The sequence below is a fragment of the Hoplias malabaricus genome, chromosome 9, assembly GCF_029633855.1.
Source record: "Hoplias malabaricus isolate fHopMal1 chromosome 9, fHopMal1.hap1, whole genome shotgun sequence".
Taxonomy (NCBI): domain Eukaryota; kingdom Metazoa; phylum Chordata; class Actinopteri; order Characiformes; family Erythrinidae; genus Hoplias; species Hoplias malabaricus.
The window spans coordinates 29358053-29375048 of NC_089808.1; the positions used below are offsets into that span (position 1 = coordinate 29358053).

At 36.0% G+C, this 16996-nt stretch overlaps 1 protein-coding gene and 1 long non-coding RNA gene across 2 annotated transcripts; both read right to left on the reverse strand.

The window, feature by feature from the left end:
- Positions 1 to 1028: 1028 nt before the first annotated feature.
- On the reverse strand, positions 1029 to 9880 carry zgc:103586. Its single transcript, XM_066680939.1, has 5 exons — positions 9668 to 9880; positions 6341 to 6451; positions 5995 to 6106; positions 4004 to 4061; positions 1029 to 3847 (listed from the first exon to the last, which is right to left on the reverse strand). Exons 1-5 carry the CDS (start codon positions 9672 to 9674, stop codon positions 3737 to 3739), a joined length of 399 nt encoding a protein of 132 aa, XP_066537036.1. The 5' UTR covers positions 9675 to 9880; the 3' UTR covers positions 1029 to 3736.
- Positions 9881 to 12983: 3103 nt separating this feature from the next.
- Positions 12984 to 14899, reverse strand: LOC136706737 (uncharacterized). The gene is made up of 4 exons (XR_010804139.1): positions 14766 to 14899; positions 14506 to 14556; positions 13962 to 14153; positions 12984 to 13849 (listed from the first exon to the last, which is right to left on the reverse strand). It is a non-coding gene; the product is annotated as an uncharacterized lncRNA (long non-coding RNA).
- Positions 14900 to 16996: the final 2097 nt, after the last annotated feature.

The following is a 16996-nucleotide window of genomic DNA, read 5'->3' on the forward strand; positions in this document are numbered from 1 at the left end:
AACTGAAAGCTGAACAGAAGCCAGTGTTACTGTGTTTTGTTTACACATATGAAAATTATATTTTATTGTTTATTATTAAAACTAAACCAATTAATGTCTTGATACATAAGGAGGTTTAATAGTAAATTTGTGCTAATACTCATCAAACAAATGTGAATAAAAATGTAAATGATATATCAAAGAAGACAACAGGACACTGTGCACAGTGAAAGCTCTATTCCTGTAAATATGTGACCTACATCTGATACTTTATTGTCACTACATGTACAGTGTAAATGCACATTTATGCACAAATACAACTGCCTTTTAAAGTCCAATTGTTTTTCTCTGAAAGGAAAGGTGAATATTTGTAATATTTTATAATATAACTGCATAAGATACAATTATGTTCCCTGACTAAAGGTACTGAATATGTACCCTTGAGGGTACCAGCAGAATGAGTGCTAAAGTTACCACCACAGTGACAGCTTTTCTGACAGTGTATGACATACACAATCTGTGTGTCTCCTGATGAGTAGAGCGTAAGTGAAATGTGAAATAGTAAAATGATTAGAAATTTTGGCTGCAAAAAGAACTTAATTTATAAAAGATACACACATATATATATACATACACACACATATGTAGAGTGTGTGCACATAAACATTGAGAAGGCTGGTGTGTATTTGTTTAAGGCAGAAAATGCACTCTCACTGCATCTTGCTTATCTCACAGCTGCTCTGACCCACAGTAACTGCTTTCCCATGCTATCTCTTCAGTAGGTACATTGCTTCGTCAGCACACTCATTATGTGCCTCCTTTCTCTCTTTTCCTTTTTCTTACTTTTTAAATGGAAATGTTGACAGCCTTGCCTCTTTATTTTTATTTATACCTCTTTAAGTCCCCGAGATCAGTTCAAATCTATTGCAGCAGTGGAATATATATATATATATATGTGTGTGTGTGTGTGTGTGTGTAACTACACTGTTTAAAAATGTAACACAATTAAAATGAATATATGGAGCCAAATTATAATGACTGAAACATTTAATACATTTATACTTTATGAAAATGATTTACATTTAACATACAAGTATATTAAATTATTAATACATTTTTAGTTAAAATTATGACTCAGCGTTATTTAAAATATTAAAATAATACTCACACACTACATAACCCAGACACAGAATGTCTGCACTGAACATTTAAGTTAATTATAACTTAAATGTTTGAAACACTTTAGAGTACTGAAATGCTAATTGCACACTGGTGAGAAAGATAAACATTGTTTGATTATAATATAGTGCAAACTATATTTATTTAATTTTCTAGCATTAGGAAAACATCTGAAATTACACAACAAACCTCAGTATGTAATGTTGAGTATTTTGTTTGTCCATTGTATTCCATTCTAATACCATATTCCCAAAGACTTCATTAGCTCAAAACAATCTGCAGAGATATGTATAAATTGTTTACTGTTTCCTTTTCTTACTAACAGCTATTTAATATCCACATAGTGGCTGAGTGTTAATTTCTCACAGGGGAAAAGTTTTATGGTGGTAATTTGCGTGGTTTACCAGGAGAGGCTTGATGATTAAACGTTTCATTTAATTATATTTTAAATAGTTTTTGAGACTTGTGTAATAAGTCAAACTTATTATACTTTGATCTTTTTTCTTTATAGAAATAAATGATCAAGTTTAATTTACTCAGAATACATAAATAAAGGAAGTTGGTCTCTGTCATTTACATAACATTTTTTTCTTCATACAATAATATGCTATAGAAGAGGGTTTGTAGTGTAGTGACTGATTAGTGTTACTTTTCCTTGCATATACAGAAACATATTTATATGTGTTGGATTAGATATAAATATAAGCAGGGAAAAAAACACCTCCTTGCTTTTTAGAGTGGGAGTATGTTAAAAGGATGTTACTTACTCATGGAAGGGTAATTAATACAACATACAATTATTTTTATTACTGAACCATAAAGTGCAGTACAGTTGCTAAACTATTTTACTTCTTAGATTTCACTAAATGGAAACAAGTGTGGCTTGTGCTTTCCTCTTTTGCCATTTCTCTTTTATTCTCTTTCACTCTTCTACTCCCCCACCCTTTTTTTCTGTCCCTTCCTCTCACACAGAGAACATTGTCAGAGTGTTTTTTCCCGGGTGACAGAACAGAATGTAGGCCCCTGTCGTGTTGCCGAGAATTTCAAACAGGCAGAGGAACATTAAGAGCAAAGGAACTTCCCCTACCGAGGAACAGTTTTTGAGAGATCTACTGAACACCTTCTTTTTCTTTTTTTTTCCTATTCTTCTCTTTTCATTTATACCCTCAAGATTTAAATAATTTAGAAATATTCATACAACATAAAACATATTTTACAAAACCTCCCTTGTCTCTCCGCCTAAACAAAATCATAAATGTATGTTGTAGTGAAGGCACAAGACATGTCTGATTACTGATAGCTGTGAAAGATATCTCTCTGATGCTAAATTTATTTTATATTTGCTTTGAAGAAACCGATGGATTTGTTTTCATGCTATTCTTTTCTGAAAACTGGATTAATTCCAGTTCAGTAGCATACAGGCAGTACATTGTAGATTTACTAACTGTGCTTGTAGTGCCCTCTGGTGGCACTGCAGTAGCTATATTAAGCTTTTGATTCGGAGGCTGCAGTTGTAGGACTACAGCTCCATATATATACACAGGCTTGTGTGTAATGGCTTGCTGTTCTATATTCTGTATATTCTTTGCTATAATGGTATATTTCAATATATATTAAACATTATTTCTTTTCTTCTGTGGTCATGTTTATCATCACAAGTAAGAGTAGAGAACATTTTTAATTTTTAATTATTGTATCACTATAGATGACGTCTTTAAATTCAAATTAGCATTGTCAATTTATGAACATTTCTTTGAATGCCATCAATATTTCTGTTAAGAGAGCAGTGATGTCCCTTTACTATTTCAGTAAAGTAGAAGAATTTAACAAGATGATAAATAAAGAGATGATAAAAGAAGGGAGGCCATCCAAATGGTGGGTAGTGCTGTGACCTACTTTAGAGTGTAGGTTTTGAATAGTAAATTCTATGTTCTAAATTACATTTAGTTGTCTTGCATCTTCTCTCTCTCTCTCTCTTTCTCTCTCTCTCTCTCTCTCACTTTCAGGAGTCTGAAGTTTGAATTTCAGTTGTTTTTTTTTACATTTATAAATGTACATATTTATTTGTATTATTCTGTCTAATTCTAACACATTTCACTTTTTAGGATGAATAAACCTTTAAACCTATACTATAGGCAGTTATATAAAATATTTGGGTGGAATAAGCCCTTAAAACTAAAATATAAGCAGTTACATAGAGTATTGGTTATAATAGGCCTTTAAAACTAAATTATAAGAAGTTAAAGTAGTATTTGGCCAGAATAAGCTTTTGAAACTTATATAGCCAGAATATGCATTTAGGCTATAAGCAGGTAAAGCTTATTATTGGGCAGAATGAGCCTTTAAAACTAAATGTTAAGAAGATAGGTCCATATCGCTAATATTTATAGGGCCCTAGAATTGCGGTCCTGAAACTGGTGCTAAAACTGTAGCCTTCTGTACTATCTGGGGGTTAATCAATGTTAATCCGTGCTAATACTTTTAAAAATGAATGTCAGTTTTTGATACAGGAATACAAGATGCACGAAAAACATCATAAGTGAGGAAGCATAGTTAGAAAAGCAAATCCAGAGTCTCCTTATTTTGCCAGGTGAGCTGGGCTGAATGCTAAAGGCAGCAGGTCCCTCAGACTTGTTTTCTTATACGAACCATCTGGTTTTGTCAGGTAAATGTCCCATTCTGTGCCAAACTGGAAGAATTAAAGTGAAAGACATAATTAAATCCCATTGATGCATTAGGATACAGGCATAATGTAGTTTAAAAGTAGAAAATGACACAAATATATACTGTAATTTAGGCACAAAAATCTGCAAACATGAAAATGCAATTATATACAAAATCTTACCTCCAATAGCACCTGTCGACAAGCCCCACAAGGTCCTACAAAACTGTCTTTAATGTCACTGTGATAAAGCAATAATAAAGTCAGCATTATTCATCACAAGCTATCATTACCTTACTCCTTACCAAAATTGGTCTAGAGGTACAGTACTGTGCAGAAGTCTTAGGCACCTAACATTATTATACATATTTAAACTAATGCCTTCTCATTCAGTGTGGTGCTTGTATAAAGTAAAAACAAATCACAATAAATACAAAAAATTATAATATAAAACAAGTAAGTAATATAAGATTTTTTTTCTATGAAGTAGTGGGTGTGAGTGAGATTGAAGAACAATGTTTTGTTCAGATTTAACCAAAATCAAAACCATTATTCATTAACTGGTAAAACTAATTCGATATTGTGCGCATGCGTGGTCTGCTGCGTCTTGATTTGAACTGGTGGTGGCGGCAGGGTCCATGTACATTTTAGTAGTTTGGTTCTTGGACTGAATGGAGAATGGGAGAAACGGGGAAAAAATCTGGCTCATTTATTCATTTTCAGTCTGAACACACGAAGACAGGAACGAGAATACAGTCCGTGTTTTGTATACAATTCATTATTTTGATTAGGAAGTGTGGGCGGGCTTAAAGCACCCTTTACACCTCATTGGTCAGTCTGAGCGATCACCTGTTCTTCAGCAGCTCTCTGCAGATAAATAAAAGTCCCAAACTCTTAGACTCTCTGTGGACACGCATGTATTATCAGTTTGTGTGAAATTAAAGAGTTGTATGTATTCTGTGTTTTAACATTATATTTTAACATAGGGTGGGTGTTGCATTTTATTTTAAATGGATTATAAAATCATCTTTAAATCAAATTTCATGAAACTGAATATGGTTTGCCTGCTTATAGAATTTTAATTCTAGATAATGAACATGGGAATGTTCATTATCTAGAATGAACATGCACAGTGAAACCTAGAACCACAGGAAAATATCTTATATGTTATATTTTAGATTTTTTTTAATGCTCCAGGCACATTAGCCTCATATTGCACAAGCAGGAAAAATTACAACAAAAGATACAAGATGAAGGTCTCATATAAAAGCTGAAACTATCCTCTTTCGATCAGAGCAGTATTAATATGTAAAATGCGGACAACTAATGAGGAATCTGCTTGAAATATAAAACACAAAAATCCAAAAGTTATAAATCATTCATCAAATCAATGGGCTGGTTCTTGGGATTTTGAACTGACAAAGTATTATTCAGTCAGTGTTCAGATTTATAATATATATGTAATCCTTGATTTGGGGGAAAACCCAATCACCTCTACTAAAATATATCTGTGGTTATACAACTTGTAATGTATAATCCTGCCATCACTGAATTTCTGAGATTATCCTGAAACTAACAAGCTCTCATCTGTCTACAACTCTCCTTGTTCCATTATATCCATCAGTTAAGACATGAATATAAAATAAAACGTAGAAATGGGGCTCTAAAATGTAAATACACTTCAATCCAGGTAAATACCATGTAATCATAAAATAACATATATTGGGGACAAAGGGACACCATAAGCTTTCATTTGACACCTCTCCCACCAGTACAAAACCAGACGCAGCAGACCACGCATGCGCACTATATCGAATCAATTGGCCTTCTGCTCTATGCATTTTGCCTGAGTCCAGTGACGTATTTTTGACAGTATTTTTTCACTTCCCAATTTGTGTTCGTAATCTAGAAGTTGTACCCATAATAATTCAAATCGTATGCATAAGTCTTTATAATCGTATATTTTTTAAGTCGTATTGGTACAAAACACACACAAAACAGAGTTTTGTGTACAAATGAAATATTTATGTATGAAAGTATATGAGCATGCACACGTTTATTTTTGACAGTGATCTTACTCCATAGTTTTCACTGGGAGAACAAGATAGACCTTACAGAATGTGCCGTTCTGTGGCTTATTCAACTGGTACAGTTTATAAAAGCACATATCTTACCATGTGACTGCAATAGCTGTAAAGCTTCTGTGGCCCTCAGCGACAGCTCTCTGTATAGCTGTTCTCTCTGCACATACCGTAAGGCCATAGGAAGCATTCTCTACATTACAGCCTGCCATGCACACATGTACACATATGGCAAGTCAGGGTATTTCACTGCAGCTGAAGACACAAGAATTTATTGAGCAAGTCCAGTGCTAAATAAAACAATGCATATTTTTTTGCTTCCTGTTAATAGCTAAAAATAATGTCTTTATAATGACCTAAGGGGTTAAATTGGTTTTCCTAGAACTAGAAAAACACGAAAGAAGTGATTCATATACTAAAAGGTTCACCCATATTTTACCTGTTATTATGTTTCCTCCAGATGTCAAGATCGCAGCACCAACTGGAAAGTGGCTATAGGGGCAATAAGCCATGTCACGGGCCTGCAAGCACTTTGCAACCAGTTCTGCAACTTGTATATTGGGTCAGGGCATGAAACAAAAAAATATAAATGACATATTGTGTTAAAAATCATTCATTCATTATCTTTAACCGCTTATCCAATTCAGGGTCGCGGTGGGTCCAGAGCCTACATGGAATCCTTGGGCACAAGGCGGGAATACACCCTAGAGAGGACGCCAGTCCTTCACAGGGCAACACACACTCACACATTCACTCACACATAGGGACACTTTTGAGCTGCCAATCCATCAACCGTGTGTTTTTGGACTGTGGGAGGAAATTGGAGCACCCGGAGGAAACCCACGCTGACACGGGGAGAACACACCAAACTCCTCACAGTGTTAAAAATCAGTACTGAAACACAACAAAATAGTAGGCTAAATTTACATTTATTGCCCCCATGGCCTTAAAAGATAAAGTGAAATGAATTAAATCTGGTAAAAACCAGATTATTATTATTATTATTATTATTATATTTTTATATTATCATTTCCAACAGTACTTCATTATAACAAGCAAGAAAAATCTATCAGAATGAGTAATATGTCTGTATGCAAGAGTGTAATAATATTGTAATACTGTGGCAACAAGTTGCATTTACTCATAAATTAAATGTCAGTTACCTGGTTGTCATTAAAAGATTATTAACCTGTAACTAGTTTTGTAATAAAAGGGTTATTACACCAACAGTGCATTAGTTCTTCTGAAATTAAGTGGTATTACCGGCAACATGTTGCAAAAAAGTTGGGAGAGGGACAAAAAGAGAGCATTGAGCATTATGTAATGCTACCAAAAATTTAATTTGGTCAGTGAATTTGCTGGATCTAAAAAAAAAAACAAAAAAACAAAAAAAAATCTCAGAGAAGATGGGGTTTTTAACATTGTGTGAAACACTGCACAGGCAAATAGTGAAAAATTTCAGCAATAATGTTTTATAGCTTGAAATAATAAAGAGCTTGGGGATGTCTTAATCTACAGTAAATAATTTTATTAAAAACATCCAGAAGATACAGATAAACCTCAGTTTCCAACAGAATGTTGTTAAAAGAGTTGATTCAACAAAGTGGTAAACATACCACTGTGCAACTGTGTTTTCTGGCAGCAAATTAATAATGGGCAAATACTTTTTGCATATGGTTCTAACTTTTTTGGAATTGGAGTTTGTACTCATTCACTTGTTTCCACTTTCTTTGTCAAGTACACTATGATGCATAAACATTGTTACTGCATCTCAAAGCAGTTGATAATATCTGTTCTTTCGCATATGCCCTTTTCTGAGCGGAAAATCTAACCATAATCATGTTTCTTAGCGATCTGTGCTACAAACCGAGAATTGAACCCTAGTGTAGAAGACCATGGCTTTTCCCACTACAAAAACAACCCACGTAATTCTTAAGAACAGATGTTAATACCAGACGTGAGATGCCATAACTAAGAAAATGGAAATAAGTTCATTTGTATTTTACAGCTCAAATACCATGTAAATTCAATGTAATTTCAAACTGTAATTATGACTGTACATCACCATTCTACCATTAAAACACATAATAGGTCAGAAACAAAGCAGAATAGCATACTATATGAACTTTAATACCATAGATTATTTATTTATAAATAATATTTATGTTGATTTTTTTTCCAAATTCAGCACTGGACAATAAACAAAACTTTAATTAATAATGAGCTTATAGGTGTTTAAAAGTACAATTTAACACATTTTAAATCACTACTAAATGTAATTAACTCTTTATTTACTGTAATATTAGTGTTTTAGGAGCAAATTAAAGATGGACACTGTCATTTAAAAGATTTTACAGCTTTTAAAATGTAATGGTTGTTTTATTTTTACGTTGTTTTCTGCTGTTCTGAACTCCTGCTGAAACTAGCTGTTTAAAATCTCATCCATGACAGTCCTGCCAAAACCACACAAACTGTATATCGTTTTGTTCTTCTTGTTGTATTCCTGAACGGCAGGAATGGCAGGGTGTGAGCACAACAGGCAGAAAACAAGCAAAGCATGTCTTACAAACGTTACACCGCTTTTATTTTCCACAGGACTGGAGTGGGTTCGCCTAAATCTTAGGTTTAGGTTAACGGCTCAGTGAAGCTCTGCCACTTATTTTCGGATCTGGTTTCTGTTTTTAGACATAATATCACCTTCTGAAATCAAAATAAATCAGAACTCTACCAACATAAATGCCAGGCTTACGCTCCTTAAAATAGCAAAGCTGTATATGTCCAGGGCGGCACGGTGGTGCAGCAGGCAGGTTTCCTCCGGGTGCTCAGGTTAACTCCCACGGTTCCAAAAACACATGCTGGGAGGTGGATTGGCTAATAAAAAAGTGTCCACGGGTGCGAGTGTGTCTCCGTGCGGAGGATTGGCGCCCCACTCTTGGGTGGGTTCCTGCCTAGCGCCCAGTGTTACACTGAATTCTGCGACCGTCAAGTTCCGTGACCCCAGAGGGCGCTCCTTCTTGTCCAAGATAGGGGCCACAAATCCGCAACTGTCAGAAATTGTGACCCCTTATACCAACGCTATGAAGTAGCACTGTCTAAGGTCACCGAACTCAACGGCTCTGGACCCACCGCAACCCTGAACTGGATAAGCGGTTACAGACTAATGAATGTATATGTAATAATAAATGTGTCACCTGTTTACAAGTAGATTTTATTTGCTATCTAAACTGGTTCTACTTTTATTCATACAGTCATTTAAACATCCATGTACAGTCTTGAACTGCTTGTCCAGTTCGGGCCTGCGGTGGACTGCGTCACTTATTTTTTCCCGTGTTTTTGTGCGCAATAAAAAAGTACTTCTTTCTTGGAACTAGAGCAGAATGTTAGGGTGATTTTCTCTTCCGTTGTATAACGAGGAGCTGTTTGGGAACCAAAAGAGTCTTCATTATCACACCTACAGGCGCAAAGCCGAGTCAGTGCGGAGCAGTTTTCGTTTTAGGCTCTACGACTATTCAGACAGCTATTTGTTGTGAAAAAAATATAATTTGTTGTGGAAAATACATAATTAATAGTCAAGCATTTTCAAGGATTCACCCGTAAGAATCTTTGAATCTCGCCTGTGTTGTAATTTGTATTTCGCATGAAATATTTGCTAAATAACTAGTCAAAGCTAAATAACGTTTTGAAACCGAAACCGTAACCGCCGCCGCCATGTTGGCTGAGCGGACAGGGCAGAGACACTACAGAGCCGCAGCAAATGTGTACTTACCAGCCATCTCGTCTTAAGCAAGTTTTCTGTTTAGTAATGAAAACTTGCAACACATGTCGCAAGAAGCAATACGCGCTTAAACATGGCGTACCAGGACATGAGGTTAAGGTCTATTTTCGTGAATATCTTGGTTCGTCGTGTGTTTTTTTTCCCGCCTGTTTTCTGACACCTCCCGCTTCCCTGCGCTTTGATTGGCTTCTCGCTGCAGTCTGCCGATACTCAGATGGTGGAGCTTGTCTGAGTACAGGTGGAAAATAACACCCCGTGGGATTGTAGCTGCTGAAATTTCCCGTCGCACACTATTGGCTAATGCGCCGCTACATGAATGTGTGTGGAGATATGCTGCGTTAGGGTGCTCATTGGAAGGTTGTAAATATCGGGTGGTTAAGTAGTTCGGGTGCTTTACTAAAGATCCACCCGCTGTACACCACATGTCCCCAGAAAGTGATTTATCATTAAATTACAACGAAACGGTTTTTGAGTAATAACAAATCTGATCGTAATATTTTACTTTACAGAACACATGCATAATTTAACTATTCATATTTTGCCATTTTTCCAGGGGAAGAGGTAAAAGATCACGATACGTCACATCTCGTAAACTCGTTTATCATCTAGAATCCCGAGTTTACCCGTGGTAAATACGACTCTGTCTGCCGTTCGGGAGCAGTTTACAAGTCGAAAAATTGTATTTCCCAGTTTCCGACATCACTCGAATGCAGCATAAGATTACTGTAAAAAAAAACGTGTGCATAAATATTAAAGATTTAAAGGGCGGCACGGTGGCGCAGCAGGTAGTGTCGCAGTCACACAGCTCCAGGGGCCTGGAGGTTGTGGGTTCGATTCCCGCCCCGGGTGACTGTCTGTGAGGAGTTGGTGTGTTCTCCCCGTGTCCGCGTGGGTTTCCTCCGGGTGCTCCGGTTTCCTCCCACAGTCCAAATACACACGTTGCAGGTGGATTGGCGACTCGAAAGTGTCCGTAGGTGTGAGTGTCTGAGTCAATGTGTGTGTGTCTGTGAAGGACTGGCGTCCCCTCCAGGGTGTGTTCCCGCCTTGCGCCTGATGATTCCAGGTAGGCTCTGGACCCCCCGCGACCCTAAATTGGATAAGCGGTTACAGATAATGGATGGATAAAGATTTATGCCTACGACTTATTATTATATACACAACTTATATAAATACAAATTATTATGGGTACGACTTCTAGATTATGAATTCGAATTGGAAAGTTCGAAAATACGCCACTGGACTCAGAGGCAAAACACAAAGAGCAGATGACCAATCACTTCGATATAGTGCGCATGTGTGGTGGTCTGTACCCGATTTGTGCCGTAGAGTGATTTGGACGACGCATGCGCAGAACACCATTCTTGTGTACACTGCTAATAGCTCTGATATTTTACTAATTTGTTTTTCAAGTATAATTGTAAAGAGACATTGCCCTCTTTGGTTGAACGTCATGTGTGTCGCACATTGTTATTTGTCATGTTTTGTTTAAATAGAAGACTACCTCGACACGGATATCGTCAGTTGTAAATAAAAACACTTTGCAGGTTCTCCAGTTGTTTAAACTATAAAAGTTACTCACTCCTGGAGATAAAGCTCTTATTTGTTTTGGAAACAGTTTCTTTGCTGCTATAAGCTATATGCGTGAAGGTCAGCGCATGCGCCGTCCAAATCGGGTAGGCTGCGCAAATCAGGTAGCGACAGGGACCGTGAACATTTTATTATTTTGATCCCTGGACTGAATGGAGAGTGGAAGAAATGAAAAAACGGCTAATTAATTCATTTTCAGTTTGAACACACGAAGACAGAAACGATAATACCGTCTGTGTTTTGTATACGGTTCATTATTTTCATTGAGAAATGTGGGCGGGCTTAAAGCACACTTTAGACCTCATTGGTTAGTCTGAGCGATCACCTGTTCTTTAGCGGCTCTCTGCAGTTAAAATAAAATTCCAAAACTCTTAGACTCTCCGTAGACACACATGTATCAGTTTGTGTGAAATTAAAGACTTGTACAAATGCTGTGTTTTGGCATTATAATTTAATATGAGGTCAGAGATTTTGTTTTATTTTTAATGTTTTATAAATTAATCTTTAAATTAAGTTTCATGAAATTAAATAAGGTTTGCCTGCTCATAGAGTTTGAAGAAGAAGAAGAAACACCTTCATTGATCCCCTTAGGGAAATTACTACTCTGCATTTGACCCAACCGTAATAGTGGACACAAACACACATTTGAGCATTCCATTACAAGCAATATTCACGTGCTGGACATTTCAACATGATCATTTGTTAAATACATTTACATTATATTTAACTTACAAATCATTTTTCTCCCAGCAGACACTCAATTAAAACTACTGAACTATATGCTCAGTGTTCTCTAGTTTGCAGGTTTGTTTACAGAACAGAAAATATTATCTTGTGTTTTTACACAGCCTTGACTCATTAAAAGAAATCCAGCCAATAAAGTAACACTGGATGTTCATGCTTGTGCACATAATTGTGAAAATGGAGGCACAACTCCTGGCGTCTTCCATCCTCACTGCCCAACGCTCTGTCCTCAGCTCTGGTTCTCTCTATGTGTAACACTGGCTCTGGCACTCTTCCTCTCTCAATGGCAAAAGTGCTCTCATCTTCCATAGCTGACACTGGTGCTCTCTCTCTCTTTCCTTTGCTGGCTAGGGGAAGCCAAGAAACTGCATTTGGAGGCATTTAGATGATGGAGAGACCTCAGAATGTTGAAAGGCATGAAAAAGGATGAGGAGGTTGCTCTATTCCTCCTCCATAGGTGTGTAGCAAAGGCTTATTTTTGCTGTGTCACAGTACACTCTGGATTCCACAATATTTGTTTTGCTCCACAAATGCATGTGCAGAAATTTGAGGGTGAAGCTTCTGAAGGAGTGCAGATTTGAGTTTGTTTTGCTGTGGAAACAGTCGTTCTCCAGTATTATATACACTATGGCATTTGGTACTGATTTTGGATATTTTTAGAGGCATTTTTTAAAACACAGGTTTGGTATGGCATTATTTTTGTGCAACAATTCTGCGCACATGTGGATATTTTGAGCGAGCATATTATAATTAAAATAAGGTTTACCTGCCTACTTCACAACCTGCCCACATATGTGCACGATCTACAGACTGCATGTGTACATACTTGTATGAGTTTTTTGCTGCAGGACTGAAAACATCCCCATGCCCCAGTTCATACATATCAGTTGTGGTTGAAAATTGTGACAGAAATGAAAAACTGAGTCGGTATCAAAGTGAGTAAAAAATTTATTGGATTAAGGAAATGCAATGCATAGACCTGGCTCTTGCTAATTTCTTTCATTGGCCACCAATCCAAAAAAACATTTGAACCTCTCCAAAAGACCATGGTGTATTTTTACAAGCTGCTGTTGTGAGTCGGATAAAAAAATGTGATCACTGCTGTAGCTTGGTGATTTTACACGTGACTAGTTTGTGTTGAAAAAGAAGTCTCTCTCATGAGAGAGCAGGAAATAATAAGTATCTGCTTCCAGGAACCAGGTAGAAGATTTCTATAGCTGGAAAGCAAAGGAGCTGAGTAGAGATGAGCCAACTTGAGTAGGTACCATGCAGCAAAAAAGCACTATAACTGTCAAGACCTTCTATGAGACCAAACAGAACATTGACTAGTCTTGTTCTAGTGGTAAGGGGAGAAGAAGGGCCATCCTACCCACCCAAAGAGAGCGAGGACAGTTGGGTTTTTTGGACTCCAGGTCTCAGAAAATCAATTCTGAATATTTTTGTAAATGTTGAATAGCATTTAAAAAAAGACAGATGTGAACACGATGCAATGTTAAGTAAAGCTATTGTAGTACATTTTGATCAAAATGTTTCACTTGCTGAGAAGAAACTGTATAGTGTCCATATAAATATACAGTCACATGTTCCATTCAACTTAAAAAACACGTGACTGTATTTTTATATGGACACTATACCTTTGACACTTAGCACATTATAAACAGAATGCTACTTTAACACACTTATACAGGAGATAGGATGTGCAGGCAGTAAACATTACAAACACACATAAGTAGCACAAGGTGTTGAACCAAAATGCGAAAAGATAAAGTGTCCTCCTACAGTAGTACCTCAAATTCGAGGAATCATAGTTTGGAGGATATACAGAGTAAACCCAGAAGGTCCCTGAAAACAAGCAAACAGTCATATGTTATATATACATCACAATATTATATATGTTTTGCTCATAAGGACTAAAATCTAATGTATCTGTCTTTCTTTTTTATATAGTGCTTACCTGTAAGAATCCAGCAGATGCTGAATAGGAGGATGAAGGAAATGCAGATGGTACAGAGCTGACCCAAGGCTCCTTCATCTAGTGTGTTTTTTATGTAGGCCAGTATCAGCATAATTACACCACACACTCCAATCATAATCAGATAGAGAGGGATGTGAGGCTGGACTGGACACTCATTGAAATGAATTGCTCCTATAATGGAGTAAATAAAGAATATTTATTTTTATGGCATAGATAAAACAAAAACTAAAGCATGAGGCTTCTTTTAAAGCTGCAATAGATATTTCTGCTTGTGATTGTGGATTGTTAATTATTGCTGATTGTTGATATGATCATCTGTATTTCAAAGAAGCATGTTGGTGAACCCTGAAAGTACATTTTCCCCAAAATATTAACATTACCATTCTGTTGATTTATTATATTTTATAAACAAAAATAACTGTTTTTGCAATCTCACAAGCAGTAACAAAAATTAATATATATTTGTTGCTTTAAATATAAAAGAATTCCAAATTACAATAAATTAATCCAAAAATATGTTTACCTAATCCTGCAGCTGCTATCAAACCCATCCATGCAGTTAGATTCAGCATCACTACAACGCAAAACAGCCAACCCAAAATGTATTGTGAACATAACATAAAAGCATAACATTAATCTTTCTGAGATAGATATGACATTCTGAGCAGTGTGGATTGTAAAGCGTCCTTGGGTGTCTAGAAAGGCGCTATATAAGTGTAAAGATACATACATACATACATACAATTCATGGTATGTTTGAATGATTTTTAGCATTTTCCTTACCAATCAATGATTTTTGGACCCCAGCTGTTTTAGCAGGCTCCATCGTTGGTCGTTGGTGTTTGTTCACCAGGAGCAAATATTTGTCTTAGCTATACTAACTGTACTAATTGCTCCTCGACTGTCTTACAAAAATCAACATATTCTAACAGGAGATTATTTGACCTGCTGTTGTGTGATCTCTAACTGAACTGTGGTTACAAGGCTTGCCTAAGAACGTTTGAGAAATCTTCCTCCTTGAGGTTAGGCATCTAAAAACTAGTTCACCAAGCCTACTAGAATATTTCTAACTCATTTTTGAGTGTTGTTACAATATGTTGTTGGGGTTTTTATTATATTTTGCAGATAAAAAACATTACATCTTACCAATATAACTCTATTGCAAAAGACACACATATATATATATGTGTTTCAGTATATATATATATATATATATATATATGTGTGTGTGTCTTTTGCAATAGAGTTATATTGGTAAGATGTAATGTTTTATATATATATATATATATATATATATATATATATATGTATATATACTGAAACACACTAATCAATACTAGTGTATGATTCAGTTAAAGTTAGTTTTTTTAATAAATATTCTTTAATAAAATGGACCCATCTCTGTAGTGACAGTAAGGATTGTTTTTCTCTCACTGAATGCATTTTCACATTTGTGTCTATAAATTATTTAACACAGAAACAGAATGGGTTTGAAAGTTGGACATGAAGCAATAAAATGATTAAATATACAGCAGAGAACAAAAGGAAAAATGTTTTGAAGCTGTAAGCATTTGCTACACTTTCACTATTGACTCATATTTTGACTCGTTTGGAGTAAACTCACAGTGACCTTTCAGTTAGAAAAGCAGAGGTATTCGTTGTATTTTGCTGCATTATTCAAATTGCTCATCATATGATCCTCACTAAAACTTAAACGTCCAAAATATGAGTGAAACTTGGGCTGATTTCTTACACATGTTCATTTGCATACACAGTTTGTATAATGACTAATAGAATGGGACACCAGAACAGGAGAATATGAGACTAAGGGCATCATTTTCAATATCAAGCATGAAATAGAGATATACATATCCCCCAGCGTTGGACAGGTTGGAGCAGCTGCACATGTGTCTAAGGTTACTATGTCCTGTTCCAAGCATGTAGAAAGGAGTTTCCCAGCAGTGAAATTGTGTTAAATGTGTGATGAAGCACCATCCACACTGAGTTAGAGTGGTGTTCACAGCTAATCTTTCAACATCAATTCTTGACCTCCTCACTATCATATCACAGCAATAAATCCAACATTTTACCAAAAGTGTCCCTCAGAAGACACTTCAGCAAAGGATGGGCTTAGTGTTAATATCCCTGATTTCAAAAGAAGTTGGATGAGAACGTCTTCACACTTTTAACCTTATGTACTCTTTACGTAAATGATTTTGGATCCATAAAAAACCAATACATTTAAATTAATAGAGAACCATAAGATTGAGTAATGGGATTTAAACCTGTAAGGTTCTTCACACTCACACATCTCTTAAACAAACATGGCTCTTAATGGTACCAAAAGTTGTTCTCCTATGGCATTGCTAAAAAAAAATACCCTTTGTAGCACAAATATGGCATAAGTGGGGTAATGAGTTTTTATTAAACAAACAAAATAATAATAATAATAATAATAATAATAATAATAATAATAATAATTCAAATCCATAGTATAGAAAAACCAAATACATAATTGACAAATACATAGTTAAAGCTTTTACATTAAGGAACAGTCACCACTGACAATACTGCCTGAATCATGAAGTAGATAGATTAAAGAGTAAATCCAGATGTTCCTATGTGTGTTCAGATTCTATTTTGCTAACTGCATATAAGAACATGCATTACGAGAATGGCCAGACATTAATGAGGAATAACTGAAATGACAATTATACATTAAGAAAAATCAAGATCAAAATAATTAATCCATAACTTGTGAAATTACACAAAAGGACATAATACTATTTAATTACAGTCAGCAGGAATCGCTGGGCGCAAGGCGGGAACACACCCTGGACGGGGCACCAGTCCTTCACAGGGTGACACACACTCACATAATCACACACGCACTCACACCTACGGACACTTTTGAGTCGCCAATCCACCTACCACGTGTGTTTTTGGACTGTGGGAGGAAACAGGAGCACCTGGCGAAAACCACACAGACACAGGGAGAACACACCAAACTCCTC